At 49.8% G+C, this 17,870-nt stretch overlaps 2 protein-coding genes across 2 annotated transcripts in view; one reads left to right on the top strand and one right to left on the bottom strand.

Annotated features, from left to right (window-relative positions):
* Window positions 1-9,106: 9,106 nt before the first annotated feature.
* cldn12 (claudin 12) lies at window positions 9,107-11,600 on the top strand. The gene is given in 2 exon segments (XM_073071264.1): window positions 9,107-9,136; window positions 9,138-11,600. Coding segments are annotated over 2 exon segments (777 nt in total). The 3' UTR covers window positions 9,885-11,600.
* Window positions 11,601-12,148: 548 nt separating this feature from the next.
* The window catches only part of LOC140741271 (cyclin-T1-like), a 30,775-nt gene continuing 25,053 nt past the window's right edge, over window positions 12,149-17,870 (bottom strand). Inside the window, exons 7-9 of the mRNA XM_073071265.1 lie at window positions 16,743-16,906; window positions 15,944-16,014; window positions 12,149-15,753 (exon numbers count right to left, since the gene is read on the bottom strand). Coding sequence (XP_072927366.1) covers window positions 15,076-15,753; window positions 15,944-16,014; window positions 16,743-16,906 — 913 coding nt within the window. The 3' untranslated portion in view covers window positions 12,149-15,075. The remainder of the gene's footprint in view (window positions 15,754-15,943; window positions 16,015-16,742; window positions 16,907-17,870) is intronic.

Here is a 17,870-nt window from a genome sequence, read left to right on the forward strand (position 1 = left end):
AGAAGTTTGTGGGTGTGGAATTTCAAAGAGAATCTGGAGTTTTGGTATATGGAAGGAAAATATGAAGAGGGAGCCCGCAGTCAGAAAATTAAGTGGAATGCTGCCAGTACTGCTTTTGAGTCAAATTCAAAGTTAATTTTTATTGTCACATACACAAGTAATCAGCATAATCAAGAACCCCACCCACAAGAAACTACAGCGTTCTGCTGAGCTTTGTCCACATGACAGAAACCAGCAAAGTTTGCCTTACAGACAGATCATTGGAAATCATAACTACATCAACAATAATAAGCCAAAGATTCGTGAAACACTTACATCAGCATCACAGGCACAGATCATCAGAAACACAACATTCACAGGAAAGTCACACATGAAAGGTCATAATTTCAATAAAAAGAGAAATCCGTCGTAATGCCAACTGGTCACAGCGTCGCTATACTGAGTGATTAGCGTCGTGCTAGTCAGTTCAAGAACCGAATGGTTGAAGGGAAGTAGCAATGTTTCATTCCCTCACAACTAACCACTAAGCTCCAAGACCTTGGCCTCAATATCTCCTCGTGCAATTGGATCCTGGATTTCCTCACTTGCAGACCCCAGTCAGTTCAGATTGGCAACAACATCTGCTCCACAATCTCCATCAGCACACATGCACCACAAGACTGTGTGCTTAGCCCCCTGCTCTACTCAGTTTACACTGATGGTGTGGCTAAGCACAGCTCCAATGCATTCACTGTTGATGGTTAAAAAATGAAATCAAATCCCCATTCAAGGACCAGCTATTCTGGATTGGGTGTTGTGTAATGACCCAGATTTGATTCAGGAACTTATGGTAAAGGGACCCTCAGGAGGCAGTGAACATGACAGAATTCACCCTGCACTTTGAGAGGGAGGGAGAAGCTACAGTCAGATGTATCAGTATTACAGTGGTGTAAGGGGAATTACAGAGGCATGAGAGAGGAGCTGGCCAAAGTTGAGTGGAAGTGGACACTAGCGCAACAGCAATACCTGGAGTTTCTGGGAGTAATTTGAAAAGCACAGGATAGGTACAGCCCAAAGAAAAATTATTCTAAAGGCAGGATGTCACAACCATAGCTGACAAGACAAAGCCAACATAAAAGCAAAAGAGAGGGCATAGAATAGAGCAAAAATTAGTGAGAAGGTAGAGGATTGGGAAGCAACTGGAAAACCATAAGGTGGGAAAAGATGAAATATGAAGGTAAGCTAGCCCAAAGAGGATACCAAAAACTTTTTCAGATATATAATGAGTAAAAGAGAGATGAGAGTAGATATTGGACCGCTGGACAATTACACTGGAGAGGTGGTAATGGGGGACAAGGAATTGGTGGACAAACTGAATAAGTATTTTGCATCAGTCTTCACTGTGGAAGGCACAGAAGTTCGAGATTGTCAGGGGTCAGAAGTGAGTGTAGTTGCTATTACTGAGGAGTAGGAGCTTGTGAAACTGAAAGGTCTGAAGTAGACAAGTCATCTCAACCAGATTTTCTGCATTACAGGGTTTTGAAAGAGGCGGCTGAAGAGATTGTGGAGGCATTAGTAACAATCTATCATGTATCGATAGATTCTGGCATTGCTCTGGAGGGCTGGAAAATTGCAAATGTCACTCCACTCTTGAAGAACTTAGTCTGACCTAGTTGGGAAGATGTTGGAGTCGATTGTTAAGGGTGAGGTTCCAGGGTACTTGGAGGCACGTGATAAAATAGGCCGTAGTCAGCACGGTTTCATTAATGGAAAATCTTGCCTGACATATCTGTTGGAATTCTTTGAAGAAATAACAGGCAGGCTAGAGAAGGGAGTCAGAGGATGGTGTTTACTTAGAATTTCAGAAGGCCTTTGACAAGGTGCCGTTCATGATGCTGCTTAACAAAACAAGTATTACAGGAAAGATACTAGTATGGATTGAAGATTGGCTGTCTGGCAGGAGGCAAAGAGTGGGAACAAAGGGAGCCTTTTCTGATTGGATGCCGGTGACTAGTGGTGTTCTGCAGGGGTTGGTGTTGGGACCGATACTTTTTACGTTGTATGTCAACTATTCAGATGACAGAATAGATGACTTTGTGGCCAGGTTTGCAAATGAATACGATGATAGTTAGAGGGTCATGTAGTGTTGAGGAAGCAGGGAGGCTACAGAAGGACTTAAGACAGATTTGGGAAATTGGCAAAGAAGTGGCAGATGGAATACAGTTTTGGGAAGTGTATGATCATGCACTTTGGGAGAAGGAATAAAAGCATATACTATTTTCTAAACGGGGAGTAAATTAAAAAATTCGAAGTACAAAGGGGACTTGGGAGTCCTTGTGCAGGATTCCCTAAAGGTTAACTTGCAGTTTGAGTCAGTGGTGAGGAAGGCAAATGAAATGTTAGCATTCATTTCAAGAGGACTAGAAAATAATAATGGATGTAATGTTGAGGCTTAATAAGTCATTGGTGAAGCCTCACTTGGGAGTATTGTGAGCAGTTTTGGGCCCCTTATCTCAGAAAAGATGTGCCGACATTGGAGAGGGTCCAGTGGAGGTGCATGAGAATGATTCCATAAAGGAAAGGCTTATTGTATGAGGAGTATTTGATGGCTCTGGGCCTGTACTCACTGGAGTTTAGAAGAATGAGGGAGGATCTCATTGAAACCTATCGAATGTTGAAAGACCTAGATAGAGTGGGTGTGGAGAGGATGTTTCCTTTGGTGGGGAAGTCTAGGACCAGAGGGCACAGCCTCAGAATAAGGGGGCATTCATTTAGAACGGAGATGAGAAGGATTTTTTTTAGACAGATGGTGGTGAATCTGTGGAATTCATTACCACAGACGGCTGTGGAGGTCAAGTCATTAGATGTATTAAATGCAGAGGTTGACAAGTTCTTGATTAGTCAGGATGTGAAAGGTTATGGGGAGAATGCAGGACAATGGGGTTGAAAGGGAAATGAATCAGCCATAATAGAATGGTGAAGCAGACTCGATGGGCCAAATGGCCTAATTCTGCTCCTGTGTCTTACTGTCTTGCTTTCTGTAGATTCAGCACATCATCTAAAACTTTGACGAACTTCTGTAGATGTACAGTGGAGAGTATGTATCCTGACTGGTTGCATCATGGCCTGGTGTGGAAACACCAATGCTCAGGATTGGAGGAGTCTACAGAAAGTGGTGGATACAGCCCAGTCCATCGTAGGCAAATCTCTCCCCACCACTGAGCACATTTACATGGAGCGCTGGCACAAGAAAGCAGCATCCATCATCAAGGGCCCCCACCATCCAGGCCATGTTCTGTTCTCACTGCTGCCATTGGGGCAGGAGATACAGGAGCCTTAGGTCCCACACCACCAGGTTCAGGAACAGTTATAACCCTACAACCGTCAGGCTCCTGAATTGGTGTGGATAACTTCACTCACCACAATACTGAACTGATTCCACAACCTATGGACTCACTTTCAAGGACTTGACCACTCTTGTTCTCAATATTAATAATTTACTTTTTTATTACTTTATTTGTTTTACTCTTGTTGTTTATTATTTGTTCCTATTTCCACATAGGATGTTTGTCAGTCTCTATTATGTATAGCTTTTTCATGAATTCTATTGTTTTTCTTTATTTTCCTGTAAAAAAGCACTAATTCGTTACGATGCTTTATTCGTTAATGCTTCAATCATTTATTGAAATTTTTTAAAATGACAAAAATTCATTCTAAACAACAGTTTAAACTTCTCAAGAGCGGACGCCATTACAGTAAACATTCAATCAGCCAATGAGAGTGCTTTACACTCGCTTTGAGCCACTCACAGCCAATCACATATTAGCTGACACTCTGCCTCCCCCACGTGTGTAAACGTTCTCGATCCCTCACCAATTAATTCCAATTTTTCACCCATAATGTTTGAAAATTGGCCTGCAACTTTCAGTGAGGGTAGTAGATCTAAGATGTCTAGGAAAAGCATTCGCATGGATGTGAAATTGTAAGTGATATGACGTTTGGTATTAGATTAGATTAGATACAACTTTATTGTCACTGTGCTGAGTACAGATACAAAGCCAATGAAATGCAGTTAGCATCTAACCAGAAATGCAAAGAATAGTGTTATTTACAAAATAACTGTGAATAAAAAGTAAGTGCTACAGCACACAAGTATAAAAGTACTGAGACAGTGCAATATGAGTGCAATACTGCTTAGTGCTGTGATGTGAGGTTCAGCAGGGTCACAGTCTCAGGGAAGAAGCTCTTCCTGTGCTTGCTGGTGCGGGAGCGGAGGCTCCTGTAGTGCCTACCGGATGGGAGGAGAGTACCAGGTTGATGTGGTGCCTCTTTGAAATATGCTGCATTGACGATCAGAACAATTATAAAAAATGCAGACAAGATAAAAGCTTCTTGTAGACACTGTAGAGAGGGAGGAATATTCCCATTGATATATTGGGTAGAGTCCACTACTCTCTGCAGCTTCTTATGTTCCTGGTGCATTTGAATTGCCGTACCAGACCGTGGTGCATCCAATGAGAACACTTTTAACAGTACAAGTGTAGAAGTTTATTAGAGTGTTCGGTGACCAAGTCCAAAGTTATTGTAACTTCAACCACATGCAGTGCCTTGAAAAAAGTATGCAGCCCACACAACTATTTTCACATTTGACTGTCTCATTTTCTAAATTTAAAATATATTGAAGTAAGATTTTTTGAGCTAATCTACAAAATATTGTGTATCGTGACAAATCAAAAGAAAAATTCAAAACCTGTCAACAATTTACTAAAAATTAAAAACCAAAATTGTGAGGGTGAAAAAGTACTTATTCCCTTTGTATAATTACTACGCTAACTTTCCTCAGGTGCAATACTGTATATTACCTTACCAACTCACACAATGTTTTGATGTAGAAAATTGGAGGATCACCGAATGTATTACCCCTCCGTAAAATCCAACACACGATAGGCTTTTAACAGAGCAAACCAAAGTGAAGACAAAAGAGCGTTCAAGGCAAGTCAGGGGAATGATAATAGAGAAGCACAAATCTGGGGAAGGGTACAAGACCATCTCAAAGGCACTGTAATAGCTGTGAGAGGTGGTTCAACCAAGTTCTGAGCAAAGGGGGATGAATACTTTTAAACTGCTGACATTTCAGTTTTTGATATTTTAGTTTTTCATGCTTTACAATTTTCCCTGTTTTGGGGCTCTACTGTGAAAAAAGCATATAATTCACAAATAATTTTTTTCAGTTAAATTGATCAAAATCCCTGGTTGTAAAACTCAGTTATGTGAACAAAGTGTTTGGGGCTGAATATTATACAAGGCACGGTGCATGTATACTGCCAAATGAAACAATGTTTATCTGGACCCAGTCGCACAACACAGTACGTATAATTCACACACAACACATAAAGTAATGTTACCACAAATAAATTAACAAATAATAAGGTGCATTTAAAATGTAAAACAGCATAATTCATACGTGGTGAGACCTGGGTGAAGGCAGTGAGTTCAGTAGTCTCATGGTCTGGGGGGGGGGGGGGGGGGGGATAAACTGTTTCCCATCCTTGTTCTAATGCTAAGGTACCTCCTGCCTGATGGTAGAGGGTCAGAGAGATTGTTGGACAGATGGAGGGTAAGGAACCTCATTCTCCTCAGGAAGTGGAGGAATTGCTGTGCTTTCTTGACCAGAGAGGTGGTGTTGAGGGACCAGGTGAGATCACCCCCAGAAACTTGGGTCTCCTAACCCTCTCCCCAGAGGAGCCGTGTATGTGCAGTGAGGAGTGGTCAGCCCTGAACCTTCCTGAAGTCCACAATCATCTCTTTGGTCGTGTCCATGTTGAGACCCAAGTTGTTGTGCTCACACCATTCTACCAGCCGCTATATCTCCTCTCTGTGTGCCATCTTATCATTGTCGTTGATAAGGCCAGCCACTGTTGTGTCATCAGTGAACTTGATGATTCGGCTTGAACTGGATCTAGCGGTACAATCATGTGTCAGCAGTGTGAACAGCAGCGGGCTGAGCACTCGGCCCTGGGGGCGGAGGGCAGTGCTCAGTGTGATGGAGTTAGAGATGTTTTTGCCAACACAGACTGACTGTGGTCTTTCGGTCAAGCAGTCCAGGATCCAGTTACAGAGAGAGGTGTTGAAACACAATGCAGACAGTTTACCCACCAGCTTCTGAGGGATGATCATATTAAACGCCGAGCTTAAGTCAGTATGTGAGACACCATTTTCTAGGTGGGACAGGACAGAACAGAGGACACAGACCATGGCATCACTAGTGGACTGATTTGAGCGATAAGCAAACTGGAAAAGGGTGCAAAGCAGCAGGAAGATGAGATTCAATGTGATAGATAACCAGCCACTCAAAGCGTGACATTATTGTTGAGGTCAGTGCTGCAGAGCACATATCCTTTGAAATGATAACACCGAGGAATTTAAAGTTATTGACCCTCTCCACCACTGAGGACTGGCTCCACTCAGCCAGATTTTCAATCTCCCTCCGTTGAGGCTACTGTCTTGGGCACCTGGGATGACAGTGGTCCCTTTGAAGCCTGTGGGGACAATGGAGGACTGTTCCAGAGAGATGTTGAAGATGTCTGTTAGAACCTCTTAACTGGGCTACACAGTCCCTCAGCACCCGACGAGCTGTGTTATCAGGCCCCACGGCTTTACGGGGGCTGACCCTGGCTAGGGTCTTCCTCGCATCAGCTGTGGCCAAATCAGCTAGAACCTGCTCCTCGGAGATGGGGGTGCTCTTCCTCACTGGCACAAACTGAGGGTAAAAGACACCCGGCTTATCAGGAGGAAAAGTGTCACTGTTGTTGGTGCATGTGGTGGACTTGTAGTCCGTTATGGTCTGAAAACCCTGCCACATCTGCCCCGTGTCTCTGGTGTCACAGAAATGGCTGTCTGTGAATAACCCTGTTTTGCCTTTCTGACAGTGCGGGAAAGCCATTTGTGTGCTGGGCTCAATTAGAAAAATACTACTTCTATTGTAGTGAAGAGTGGTCACGGTGTTGTTGTACTGAGGTGGTGATCAGGGTTGTGCTGGTTGGTTCAGGAACCAAATGTTTGAAGGGAAGTAGCTGTTCCTGAACCTGGTGATGTGAGACTTCAGGCTTCTGTACCTCCTGTCCGATGGGAGCTGTGAGAAGATGGGATGGCCCGGATGGTGTAATTAGGAATAATGTGGACGTGCTGGTCTCTCAACCTAGAAGGAGATGTTTGTCACAGAGTGGTGAAGAGCCTTCAGAGGGGATGGTAGTAGGTGTGTTCTAGAGTGGACTAGGCATCTTTGCTCAGGGATTTTATTGGGGGGCGGGGAGATAGAAAGAGATTTCCCAGTGTCAACTATTTATACATTTTCATAGATTCTGTTTGACCTGCTGAGTTCCTCCAGCGTTTTGTGTGTGTTGCTTTAGATTTGTGTGAAAGCGGAGGTGGTATTGGGAGTTGGCGGGAGGGGGGGGGGGGAAGGCGAGCGATATTAAGTATCATTGAGAACGGTGTTAGGGATAGGAGGAGGAGAGAGTCAAGCACTCCCACGGCACTGCTGGAGAGAGTGGTGGGTGGTACAAATCAGTGAGTTTTTTGGTGGTTGGGGGAGTGAAGACCATCATCCCCAACACTGGCCTCCGAGGGTTCCTGGTAGCACAGCCGAATCACGCCAAACATCGCCACGGAATCAGACTCTGTTTGTGAACCCGAAGTCTCAGCTGGCATCGGGGCGAGTCTGATGTAACGTCACTGACCCAAACACGCTTCCCCAGTACCCTCAACCAATTAGAGACGAGTCCAGCAAGTTTATCTCTCTCTGTCTCTCCTCCCCTCAACCGCGGAGCAACCAATCGGGAATCAGAGCACTTCCCATTTCTTCCAATCAGTCAGCCGAACCCCCATTTAGCCAATGTCAGCGCAAGCTCGTAACAGGCTTCAGCTGAGCGACCAATTGGAGAGGGTTGGTGGAGCTTGAGAGGAGCGTAGCTGCCAATCGGAGTGGAGGCCGGGAGCCCAAGAGTTTGACCGACGCGAGTGCAACCCAATCGGTCGTTGCGATCGGGCCCCCGGTTTACGAGCGGGGGCTGGCTGGCGGAGCGCTGGTGACGGGCGGCCTGAGATTGTGGGCCGCGGGGGTGGGCCAACGCTGGAGTTTGCAGTTGAAGACAGAAGGAAAGGTGAGGGTGAGGCTGACGCCGCTGTGTCTGAGGTATCGGGTCCGCTGTCGGTTCGGACGAAGCAGTGGTGGGGTGGTAGAGAGATCCTACCGACTGGGCAACAATTAACGAGCTGAGGGGCCCGAGCGCTGCAGCACGTACGTCCGTGCTTCGTGACGTCATGACGCCAGTCAACGAAATGCTAGCTATGCGGCCTAAAGCCTGCGCCTTGCCTTGTGCCCGGTGATGGCTGGGTCAGCCTAGTTGCCTGCTCCCCGGAGCTCCGCTGTTAGTTGGGCAACGGGGCCGCCCTTAGACTGCCCTTCTCCTCAGGCAGCAGCCGCCGCCACTCCCAACCTCCGCGCCTATCTGGCCGCGCCCTGGAGCTCGATGTCCCTCTGATCAGGTTCTGGGAAATAAACTAATGAAGCAAGTCTGCCCAGTCGCCTGGGGTCGCTGTGGAGCCTGCTCATCATGCCCCTCCTGTCACTGGCCCGGGGTCCGGCGCATATAGTCACTAAGAAATGAGAGGGACACGGTTGTAACTGTCCGCCGTCGGTCTTCACTCCCCTCCCCAAGACCCTGTCCGATCCCTTTGTCTGGGTTCAAGGTCTGCGGGTCCGAACGTGGGCATGAGAATTTGGGATGGTCGACGTTTCGTGTTGAGCAGCGACGGTAGAATGGGAGGGAAGGGGTAGAGGTTGTCTAAGTCTCTGGTCGAAATTCTTCTCCTCATTCCTTATTTTTATCTCGCTATCTAACATTCATTCCCGTCTCCTCAACCCATCATCTCACTAACCTTCGCCACTGTAATACCCACCCTCTGCCCCAGTCTCCCTCCGCGCCGCGCTCCCACCGCATCTCCCCCACCCGCCCCTCTTGCTCTGACCTACCAACCTCTCTCTTTCTCTCTTCCCCTGCTGACCCCCCCCCTAACCTCTCCCCTCCTCCCCACAGGTGCCGGCGTCTGGTGGTGTCGCGGCTCCATGGCGTGCCGGGAGGTGCAGGCGGCCACCCGGGCTGGCGCTGCTGTGTGGAGTGTGCTCTCTGGGTGGGCTGCTGGCTGCCACACTGCTACCACGCTGGCGGCTTCAGCGCCTGGCCTCGGCCAGCCGGCACCAGCCCAACCTGAGCGTCAGCTCTGGGCTCTGGACCCGCTGCGTGCGGGCACAGGGTGAGGCCCGCTGCACCTTCCGCGATCCCGACTGGTACCGTTCACTTGACCAGCTCGACCTGCGGCTGTTACAGCTGGCACTGCCACTGGCCCTGACTGCCGCTACCGCTGCCGCTCTGCTTGGTGCCCTCGGCCTCTGCCACGCTGCCTGCAGCGGCCGCGCCCCCCGTGCCGGCTTGGCCCGCTGCCTGGTCAACAGCGCTGGCTGCCAGCTGGTGGCTGGCTTACTCGATCTGCTGGCCGCCTGTCTGGTACTAGGTCCCACTGTCTGGCTGCTGCTCCATACTAGCCGTCTGAACCGGCGCTACGGACCGGCCTGGAGCGCCGGGCCCGCTGCCTATTTAGCCCTAGGCAGCGGTGGCGGGCTGGCACTGGCCGGTGGGTTGTTGCTGCTCTGGTACTGTGCCTGCCGCCCACCGCCCGCGCTGCTTTGGCAGCCGCTGGCCCCAACCCCGCTCCCTGCCCAATTTCAGCACTACCCATACCCGCTATCCGCTCCCACTGCCTACTTGGCCGAGCCCTCCGGCCGCCGTTCCCGTCTCTCCACCCTGGAGATCGATATCCCTGTCATCAGGCAGCAGGCGTGCTAAAGGGTGGGGGACAGAGATGGGGGTGTTGAGTGATGGGGCTGCTTTGTCCTCAGAACCACACACACCCCTAGGATGGGATGTACGCAAAGAGGAAGATCCCCCTCACTCGCTCTCTTCCTCACACCCCTAACACTTTTTGTCTCAAACATGCACATTCTCACGCATTCACCTGATTACTTTTCACAATATACACAGAGAGAGATGCACTATTATTCATTTACACAGACACACACAGTCGCAAGGGCCCACAAACACTATCTCATACACAGGATCTCTCGCATGTACACGACATTCTCTCTCTCACACACTATTGATGTACACCTCTCCTAGGGTTCCCTTTCACTCCATTTCCCCTATTCCTTCCAAGTCATCTCTCATATACACACTATCAGTTCACCTGCTGTATTCGCCTGCAGCTTGGTGCCCAACTGCATTCGGTGACCAAGACATGAAGTATCAAGGCCTCTGAGGGTGCGTTTAACCCAGGGTGCACTGCAAGTCGTGGATGATCTAATTGCCTGTGCTGTGAATGTGGATAACTCCTTCCACCTGCTAACTCTGCTCTCATTGCCTATTCATTCATTGTCTGGGTGTGGGTGTCATTCATGAGTACAATCATTGCTCATTTATTCCCCCCCCCCCATAAAGGTGGGGGTGAACCGCCTCAGTTTGTGTTCTGAAGGTGCTCCAATGGTGCCATTGATGGAGGGAGTTCCTGGGATTTTGACCTAGTGACGAAGATCAATTTTTCCTCAGCCAGACAGCGCAAGAGCGGGGCTTGTTTCACTGCGCCCACTGGCTTGTCCTCCTGGGTGGGAAAGGCAGAGAGACTGCAGATGCTGGAACCTGTATCTCATGACTCAGCGGGCCAAGCAGCTTCTGCGGAGGGGAAAGGTGCCAGTCGATGTTCTGGGTGGTTCGGGGAGGTGCTGTCGGAGTTGTCCCGGGCGAGTAACTGTGGTGAAAACAGTGCAGTGTCCAGTGTTGTTCTGCAAGTGCTGAATTGTGATGTTCTGATGTGTTATAGCAGGCTCAAGGGGAGAGAGAGGAAGGGGAGAGGTGGCATCCCATTCCCAGTTCACCAGCTGTCAGGGCTGTTGGTGCATTGACATCACATTAGAACTCCATTTCACCTTCCCCCCCCCCCCCCCCATCTACCTCATTCCCAATCTCTATCCACTTCCACATCATTTTCCCCACTAATCCATCACAACCCCATCCCTTTCTCTTCCTTCCTATCCCACCCCATCTCCTCCTTTCCCTCTCACATCTCACCCCTTTCCATGCCATTTCACCATCTTTCCCCTCCCCATCAATCCCACATTACACCCAACTTCATCCCCTCCCATGGGAGTCAACAACTCCCTTTATCGTTTAATGAGTTTCAGTTCCCCAGCCCTTGCTAGTGGGACTGGATTGGTATCTGTGGAGTAATGTAAGGGGAGGGGGGGAGCTCCTGTGACCAGAATGATATCTCTCTTATAAACTCCCTCTCTCTCCCACCACTGGTTCCTAGATCCTGCCTCTGTTAAATTGGGAATATGCTACTATTTTCCCAGGCTGGGTTGGGGGTGAGGGAAGTGGTGTGGAAACTGCTGCTTCTGATTATTCCTGTGCCCTGTTGTATATACTGTATAATGAACTGTTGAAGAGTTTCAATGTCTGTGCCTATCGGCGGTGGGAGTGCTTTACAATAAAAGTATTCATTTATTCATACACAGGGTTCATTTGTCTGTAAACTTGTGTGACTGTGGGAGCATGCTGTGCATATTTCATTGGCCTCCAGGGGCTCCTCAGTGACGTACCAGAGTCATAAGGACAGACCCTTCAGACCATCAAGTCTGTGCTCTCTCCCCCCCCCCCCCCCCCCCCATCAACACCAATTCCACTACACATCCACCCACACACACAGGCAAGATTCACAGTGGCCGATTAACACACCGACCTGCACATCATTGGGGTGCGGGAGGGAACTGGAGCCCCAGGGAGAACGTGCAAGCTATGCACAGACACAGCACTGAAGGTGGGATGAAAATCACTGTGGGATGGGTGGTAAGGAGGGAGCACCATGGCAGGGGCATGGTGTAACTGTAATCCACAGGAGGCTCTGGACGGTTCTATCTTGCAGTGTGTTCCTTCCCCCTGTGTGGAGAGAAGATATCTGCTCCCCAGTAGTAAGGAAAACCATCACAGCTACTCAAGATGCTTTTATAATATATATATTTATATAACAAAAGTACAGTGAACTGTAACTAAACCTCCGCAATGTGTCACACTATAATTCCCCCCTCCCTACCCCACCCTGCTTAAAGACGAAAATCATCCTGAGTTACTTTCATAATTCACCATACAAAAATGTATGTACAAGATCGTGGCCCTCGCCTAAGGGAGGGAACCTATAGCCCTGTGGATTAGGGAAAAGAGAACAGGTTGGAGGAAGTGTGGGCAGGTTGGGTGGGGGAGAGAGGCTGGTGGCTGTACAAGTCAACACATGCACCCAGCTATCTGCTTAGGGCTCACCTGTGCTCTTGAAGAGGGGGGACATTATTCTGGGTTCTAATCACTACACCCCCTGTTCACAGGCTTAAAGGAGGGATGGGGGAAGTGGACACTTCTTCTTCCCTTTTCCCCCCTCCAGGCTTCAGAGGGTGGGAGTTCACCCACACAGCAGTATTACTATGCACTTTTAACTGGCAGGTTACTTTAAATAATGTAAACAGTATATTCTCTCTTTAAACGTGTGCGCACACACGCACACACACACGACTGCTCACCCCATCAGTATGACTGTTCCTTGGTCCCTACCCCTTGGAACAGAGGCCATTTGGACCCTCTCTTGCCTCTTTAATGAGGGGACAGGTGCCCTCCCTGAATCTTTCTGGAGATAGGAGAGATGCTGAGTTCTGAAGCGGATGCATCACATGATGGTTCCAATGGGTCGAACAGCTTAGGTGGGGAGGGAGAAGAAATGCCAAGGCTGCCACAGCATGGTAACAGCATGAGAACAAGCCCTTTGGCTCATCATACTGTACCGAACTAATTATATTAGTCATTGAATGACTAGGGGCCATATGAAAATAGTCTCTTCTGCCTAGACAATATCCATGTTCCTCATTCCCCACACACGCCAACAGTTCAACATCGATGAAGGTAGAACCGTAGATGTAGTGTATATGGATTTTAGCAAGGCATTTGATAAGGTACCCCATGCAAGGCTTATTGAGAAAGTAAGGAGACATGGGATCCAAGGGGACATTGCTTTGTGGATCCAGAATTGGCTTGCCCACAGAAGGCAAAGAGTGGTTGTAGACAGATCATATTCTGCATGGAGGCCGGTGACCAGTGGCGTGCCTCAGGGATCTGTTCTGGGACCCCTTCTCTTTGTGATTTTTATAAATGACCTGGATGAGGAAGTGGAGGGATGGGTTAGTAAATGCGCTGATGACACAAAGGTTGGGGATGTTGTGGATAGTGTGGAGGGCTGTCAGAGGTTACAGCGGGACACTGATAGGATGCAAAACTGGGCTGAGAAGTGGCAGATGGAGTTCAAACCAGATAGTCGTGAGGTGGTTCATTTTGGTAGGTCAAATATGATGGCAGAATATAGCATTAATGGTAAGGCTCTTGGCAGTGTGGAGGATCAGAGGGACCTTGGGGTCCGATTCTATAGGACGTTCAAAGCAGCTGCACAGGTTGACTCTGTGGTTAAGAAGGCGTACGGTGTATTGGCCTTTATCAATCGTGGGATTGAGTTTAAGAGCCAAGAGGTAATGGTGCAGCTATATAGGACCCTGGTCCTTGGAGTACTGTGCTCAATTCTGGTTGCCTCACTACAGGAAGTACATGGAAACCATAGAACGGGTACAGAGGAGATTTACCAGGATGTTGCCTGGATTGGAGAGCATGCCTTATGAGAATAGGTTGAGTGAACTCAGCCTTTTCTTCTTGGAGCGATGGAGAATAAGAGGTGTACAACATAATGAGAGGCATTGATCGTGTGGATAGTCAGAGACTTTTTCCCAGGGCTGAAATGGCTAGCACGAGAGGGCATAGTTTTAAGGTGCTTGGAAGCAGGTGTAGAGGAGATGTCAGAGGTAAGTTTTTTACAAAGAGAGTGGTGAGTGCGTGGAATGGACTGCTGGCAGCGGTGATGGAAGCAGAAACAATAGGGTCTTTTAAGAGACTCCTGGATGGATACGTGAAGCTTAGAAAAACAGAGGGCTATGGGTAAGCCTAGGTAGTTCTAAGGTAAAGATATGTTCGGCACAGCTTTGTGGGTCGAAGGGCCTGTATTGTGCTGTAGGCTTTCTATGTTTCTATGCTTTTGCTTGGGCCCCCCACCCTTTCTTGAGACAAGAGATACACTGGAATTTGGAGCCACACACAAGGTGCTGGAGGGATTTAGCAGATGAGGCACTATGTGTTTAAGGAGGATGCGGAGAGGGATTATCTACATCTCGGGGTCTAGACCCCAGCAACAGCTTCCTTATGCACCATCTAGATCCAAAACCATTACACCCCACCGATGTTGCTCAGCCCTTGGAAATCTCTGTCAGGTGCTGTGCCCCTCCCTGTATCTCTCTGTCCGTGTTCACTTGGGGAGTGGTACGATGGGCTGAGCAAGCACACTTCCATTCCTGTCTTTGGAAATAATTCAGAAGATGTGTAGCTTTGATGCTTGATGGTTGGGTTGAGTTGTTCTCCGATCTTGGCAACTTACTTGCAAACGTTCCATCACCATATGAGGAGACATTCCTGTCTTTACTTGAGGAATGCAGGGAGCAGATAGAGGAGGCACCCCTTCTCTCTCCCTTTCTCCATCCCTGGATTCAATTGGAGAACAGGGATGGAGGCAGAGGATGGAGGGAGACTACCCCCATCCCCATCTTTGCCTGTACATGGGTTTACTCGCCCTTCTCTCTGTCCCTTGGAATAGAGTTTAAAGGACCCTGACTCCCTCTCTCCATCGCTGGGTACACAGGTAGCAGGAGGAGGAGGTGGAGAGGGCTCCCACCCCTCACTCTGTCCCTGGGTTCACTTGGAGAGTGATGGGACGGTGTGGAGGGAGAACTACCCCTGACCCTGGTTCACTTGGGGAGAGGGGCAGAACCCACCCACCCCACTTTCTGTCCCTGTGTTCTGACGGTGCTGGAGGCCAGGGGCAAAGGGAGAATACCCCATCCCCACTCCATCATTTGGGGAGAGGGGGCAGGGGTGGAGGGGGCTCGGTGGGCAGCGGGGGAGGGGGCTGGGCTGATCGGGGCACCCCCTGGGCACTGAGCAGGGACTCGAGCATGTCAAAGGCATCCTGGTAATGCCCATGACCATTGGTCTCCAGTGGCAGCGATGAGGGAAGAGGTGGGGGTGGGGGAGGGGGATGCGGTGGGGGAGGAGGTCCTGGCAATTTGGAGGGGCGGGGCTGCTTGTGCCTGCTCCCTGCCTCCTCCTCACCACCCCATCCGCAGTGATGCCGGTGACGCTTGTGGCGATGGGCTCCCTCCCTCCTCCTATCTCTCCGCCCTCTCTCCCCTTCGTCCTCCCTCTCCCCACTCTCCGATCCTTCCTCCAGCGCTGGGGTCAGACGCAGCCTTGGGTGGAGGGGCACCGCAGCCCGCTGCCTCTGCTGGGCCAGCTCCTCGGCACGCTTGGCCCGGTACTCAGATAGGCTCACCCGTTGGGGGAGGGTGCCGCCAGGTACAGTGGCATGGGAGGGGCCGACTCGTCCACCTCGCTCATCCACGGGCCCTGCCCCGCCAGCCGGTGGCTCCGGGCAGGTGCCAATGGACGTGTGCACTGATAGGGGGGCAGACCAGGACGCCTCCTCTGTCTCCGGATCCTCCAGACGAGGCTTCTTCGCTGCCTGGCTGGCCTGAGAGGGCAGAGATAGCAGACAATGAGGGCTGAAGGCAGAGGACAAGGAGTAGGGACAAGGAGAAGGGACAAGGGCTAGGGCAGTGAGTTTGGTATACACAGGGAGTGTCCGTGGGTCGGTGTACGAGGTACGCGATCGGAGTTCGGGGTACACGGGGACTTCACAAATGCATCTATCACCAACTTACCCGCCAGCTCTTGATGCGTTTCAAGCGACTGGGGGTCTTCTCCAGGATCTGGAGGAACTCGTGCGTCAGTTCTGGAAGATGAAGGCCCCCAGAGTGTGTGTGTGGGGGTAGAACAACATTAACAGAGGGACAAGCTTTAGGAGGAGACATTTACAAACCCTGTCCCTACATCCGAGTGCTGGTTGAGGACTCTGGAAATGTCACTGGGTAGAGAGAGTGGTAACAGGGCCCAGTTTCCCATCAACAGTGAGTATCCAACGCAAGGGATGTCGTGGAGGGAGTTTCACTCTGTGTCTGACCCTGGGAATGTGTGATGGGACACTATGGAGGGAGATTCACTGTGTGTCTGACCCCGGGATTGTGTGATGGGATGGTGTGGAGAGAGTTTCACTCTGTGTCTGACCCTGGGAGTGTGTGATGGGACACTATGGAGGGAGATTCACTCTGTGTCTGACCCCGGGAGTATGTGATGGGTCAGTGTGGAGGGAGATTGAATCTGTGTCTGACCCCGGGAGTGTGTGATGGGACGGTGTGGACGGAGCTTCACTCTGTGTCTGACCCCGGGAGTGTGTGATGGGATGGTGTGGAGGGAGTTTCACTCTGTGTCTGACCCCGGGAGTGTGTGATGGGATGATGTGGACGGAGCTTCACTCTGTGTCTGACCCCGGGAGTGTGTGATGGGATGGTGTGGAGGGAGCTTCACTCTATGTCTGATCCCGGGAGTGTGCGTTGGGACAGTGTGGAGGGAGGTTCGTTCCAGCTAGGGTGTTGTCAGCAAGCTCTAGGGGATAGGACTCACCATCCAGCAGTTCCAGTGTGACGGTGGGGTCAACGTACTCCCACCAATTCTTGCCGTCTGTGGAGACGGGGATCTCCCAGTTGGACCACTTGCAAGCGAGGTGTATGCAGACACAGGCCACCACAGCAGGCTGGTACTGCAGGCAGAAGGTGGTGAGGTGGAGGCTGCAGGGCAGACAGGCCAGCGAGCGTTGAGTGGGTCAGGCGGTGGAGGAGGGGTGAGGTGAGAAGAGAAAGCACAGTGTTAAATCGTCTCGTGGGTGGACTGTACCACGAGCTCAAGAATCAACGGCAGTGGCACAGGGGCTGAGTGCCGGGGGGGGGGGGGGGGAGGCAGGGCAGAGGACACCGAGTGACGGCTGAAAGTTGGAGGATCCCAGTGCTTCCCTTCCACTGCTACCCAAAGGACTTCTTCCAAGGGCGAGGAGGCAGACAGGAGTCTATGCTGAGGGACTAACACAGAATGCACCATACAAACTTGTATACAGCAAACATACACACACAATTTGCACACACACCATATGGACATAAACATGTACACTGAACTTGCATTCCAACACAAGACACACATGTGCACCATACACACACAACACATTGATGCATCGTATACGCACAATTCACTGACACTCAAGATAAATACAACTTAAACACAGAAAGAACAACATAAAAACAGGCATAGATTCACACATTGGATGTCAGGGGTGAGTTTTTTTTTACACAGTAGTGGGTGTGTGGTATATACAGATACAATAGGGACATTTAGAGACTGAAAAGAAAATGAAGGGCTATGTAGGAGGGAAGGGTTAGATTGAACCTAGAGTAGGTTAAAAGGTTGGCAGAACATCATGGGCCAAAGGGCCTCTGCTGCACTGTACTGTTCTATGATACAACAAACAGTGTTGGCAGTGTGGAGGATCAGAGGGATCTCGGGGTCCGAGTCCATAGGACACTCAAAGCTGCTGCACAGGTTGACTCTGTGGCTAAGAAGGCGTACGGTGCATTGGCCTTCATCCACCGTGGGATTGAGTTTAAGAGCTGAGAGGTAATGTTGCAGCTATATAGGACCCTGGTCAGACCCCACTTGGAGTACTGGGCTCAGTTCTAGTCGCCTCACTACAGGAAGGATGTG

This window comes from Hemitrygon akajei, chromosome 18, assembly GCF_048418815.1.
Source record: "Hemitrygon akajei chromosome 18, sHemAka1.3, whole genome shotgun sequence".
Classification (NCBI taxonomy): Eukaryota; Metazoa; Chordata; class Chondrichthyes; order Myliobatiformes; family Dasyatidae; genus Hemitrygon; species Hemitrygon akajei.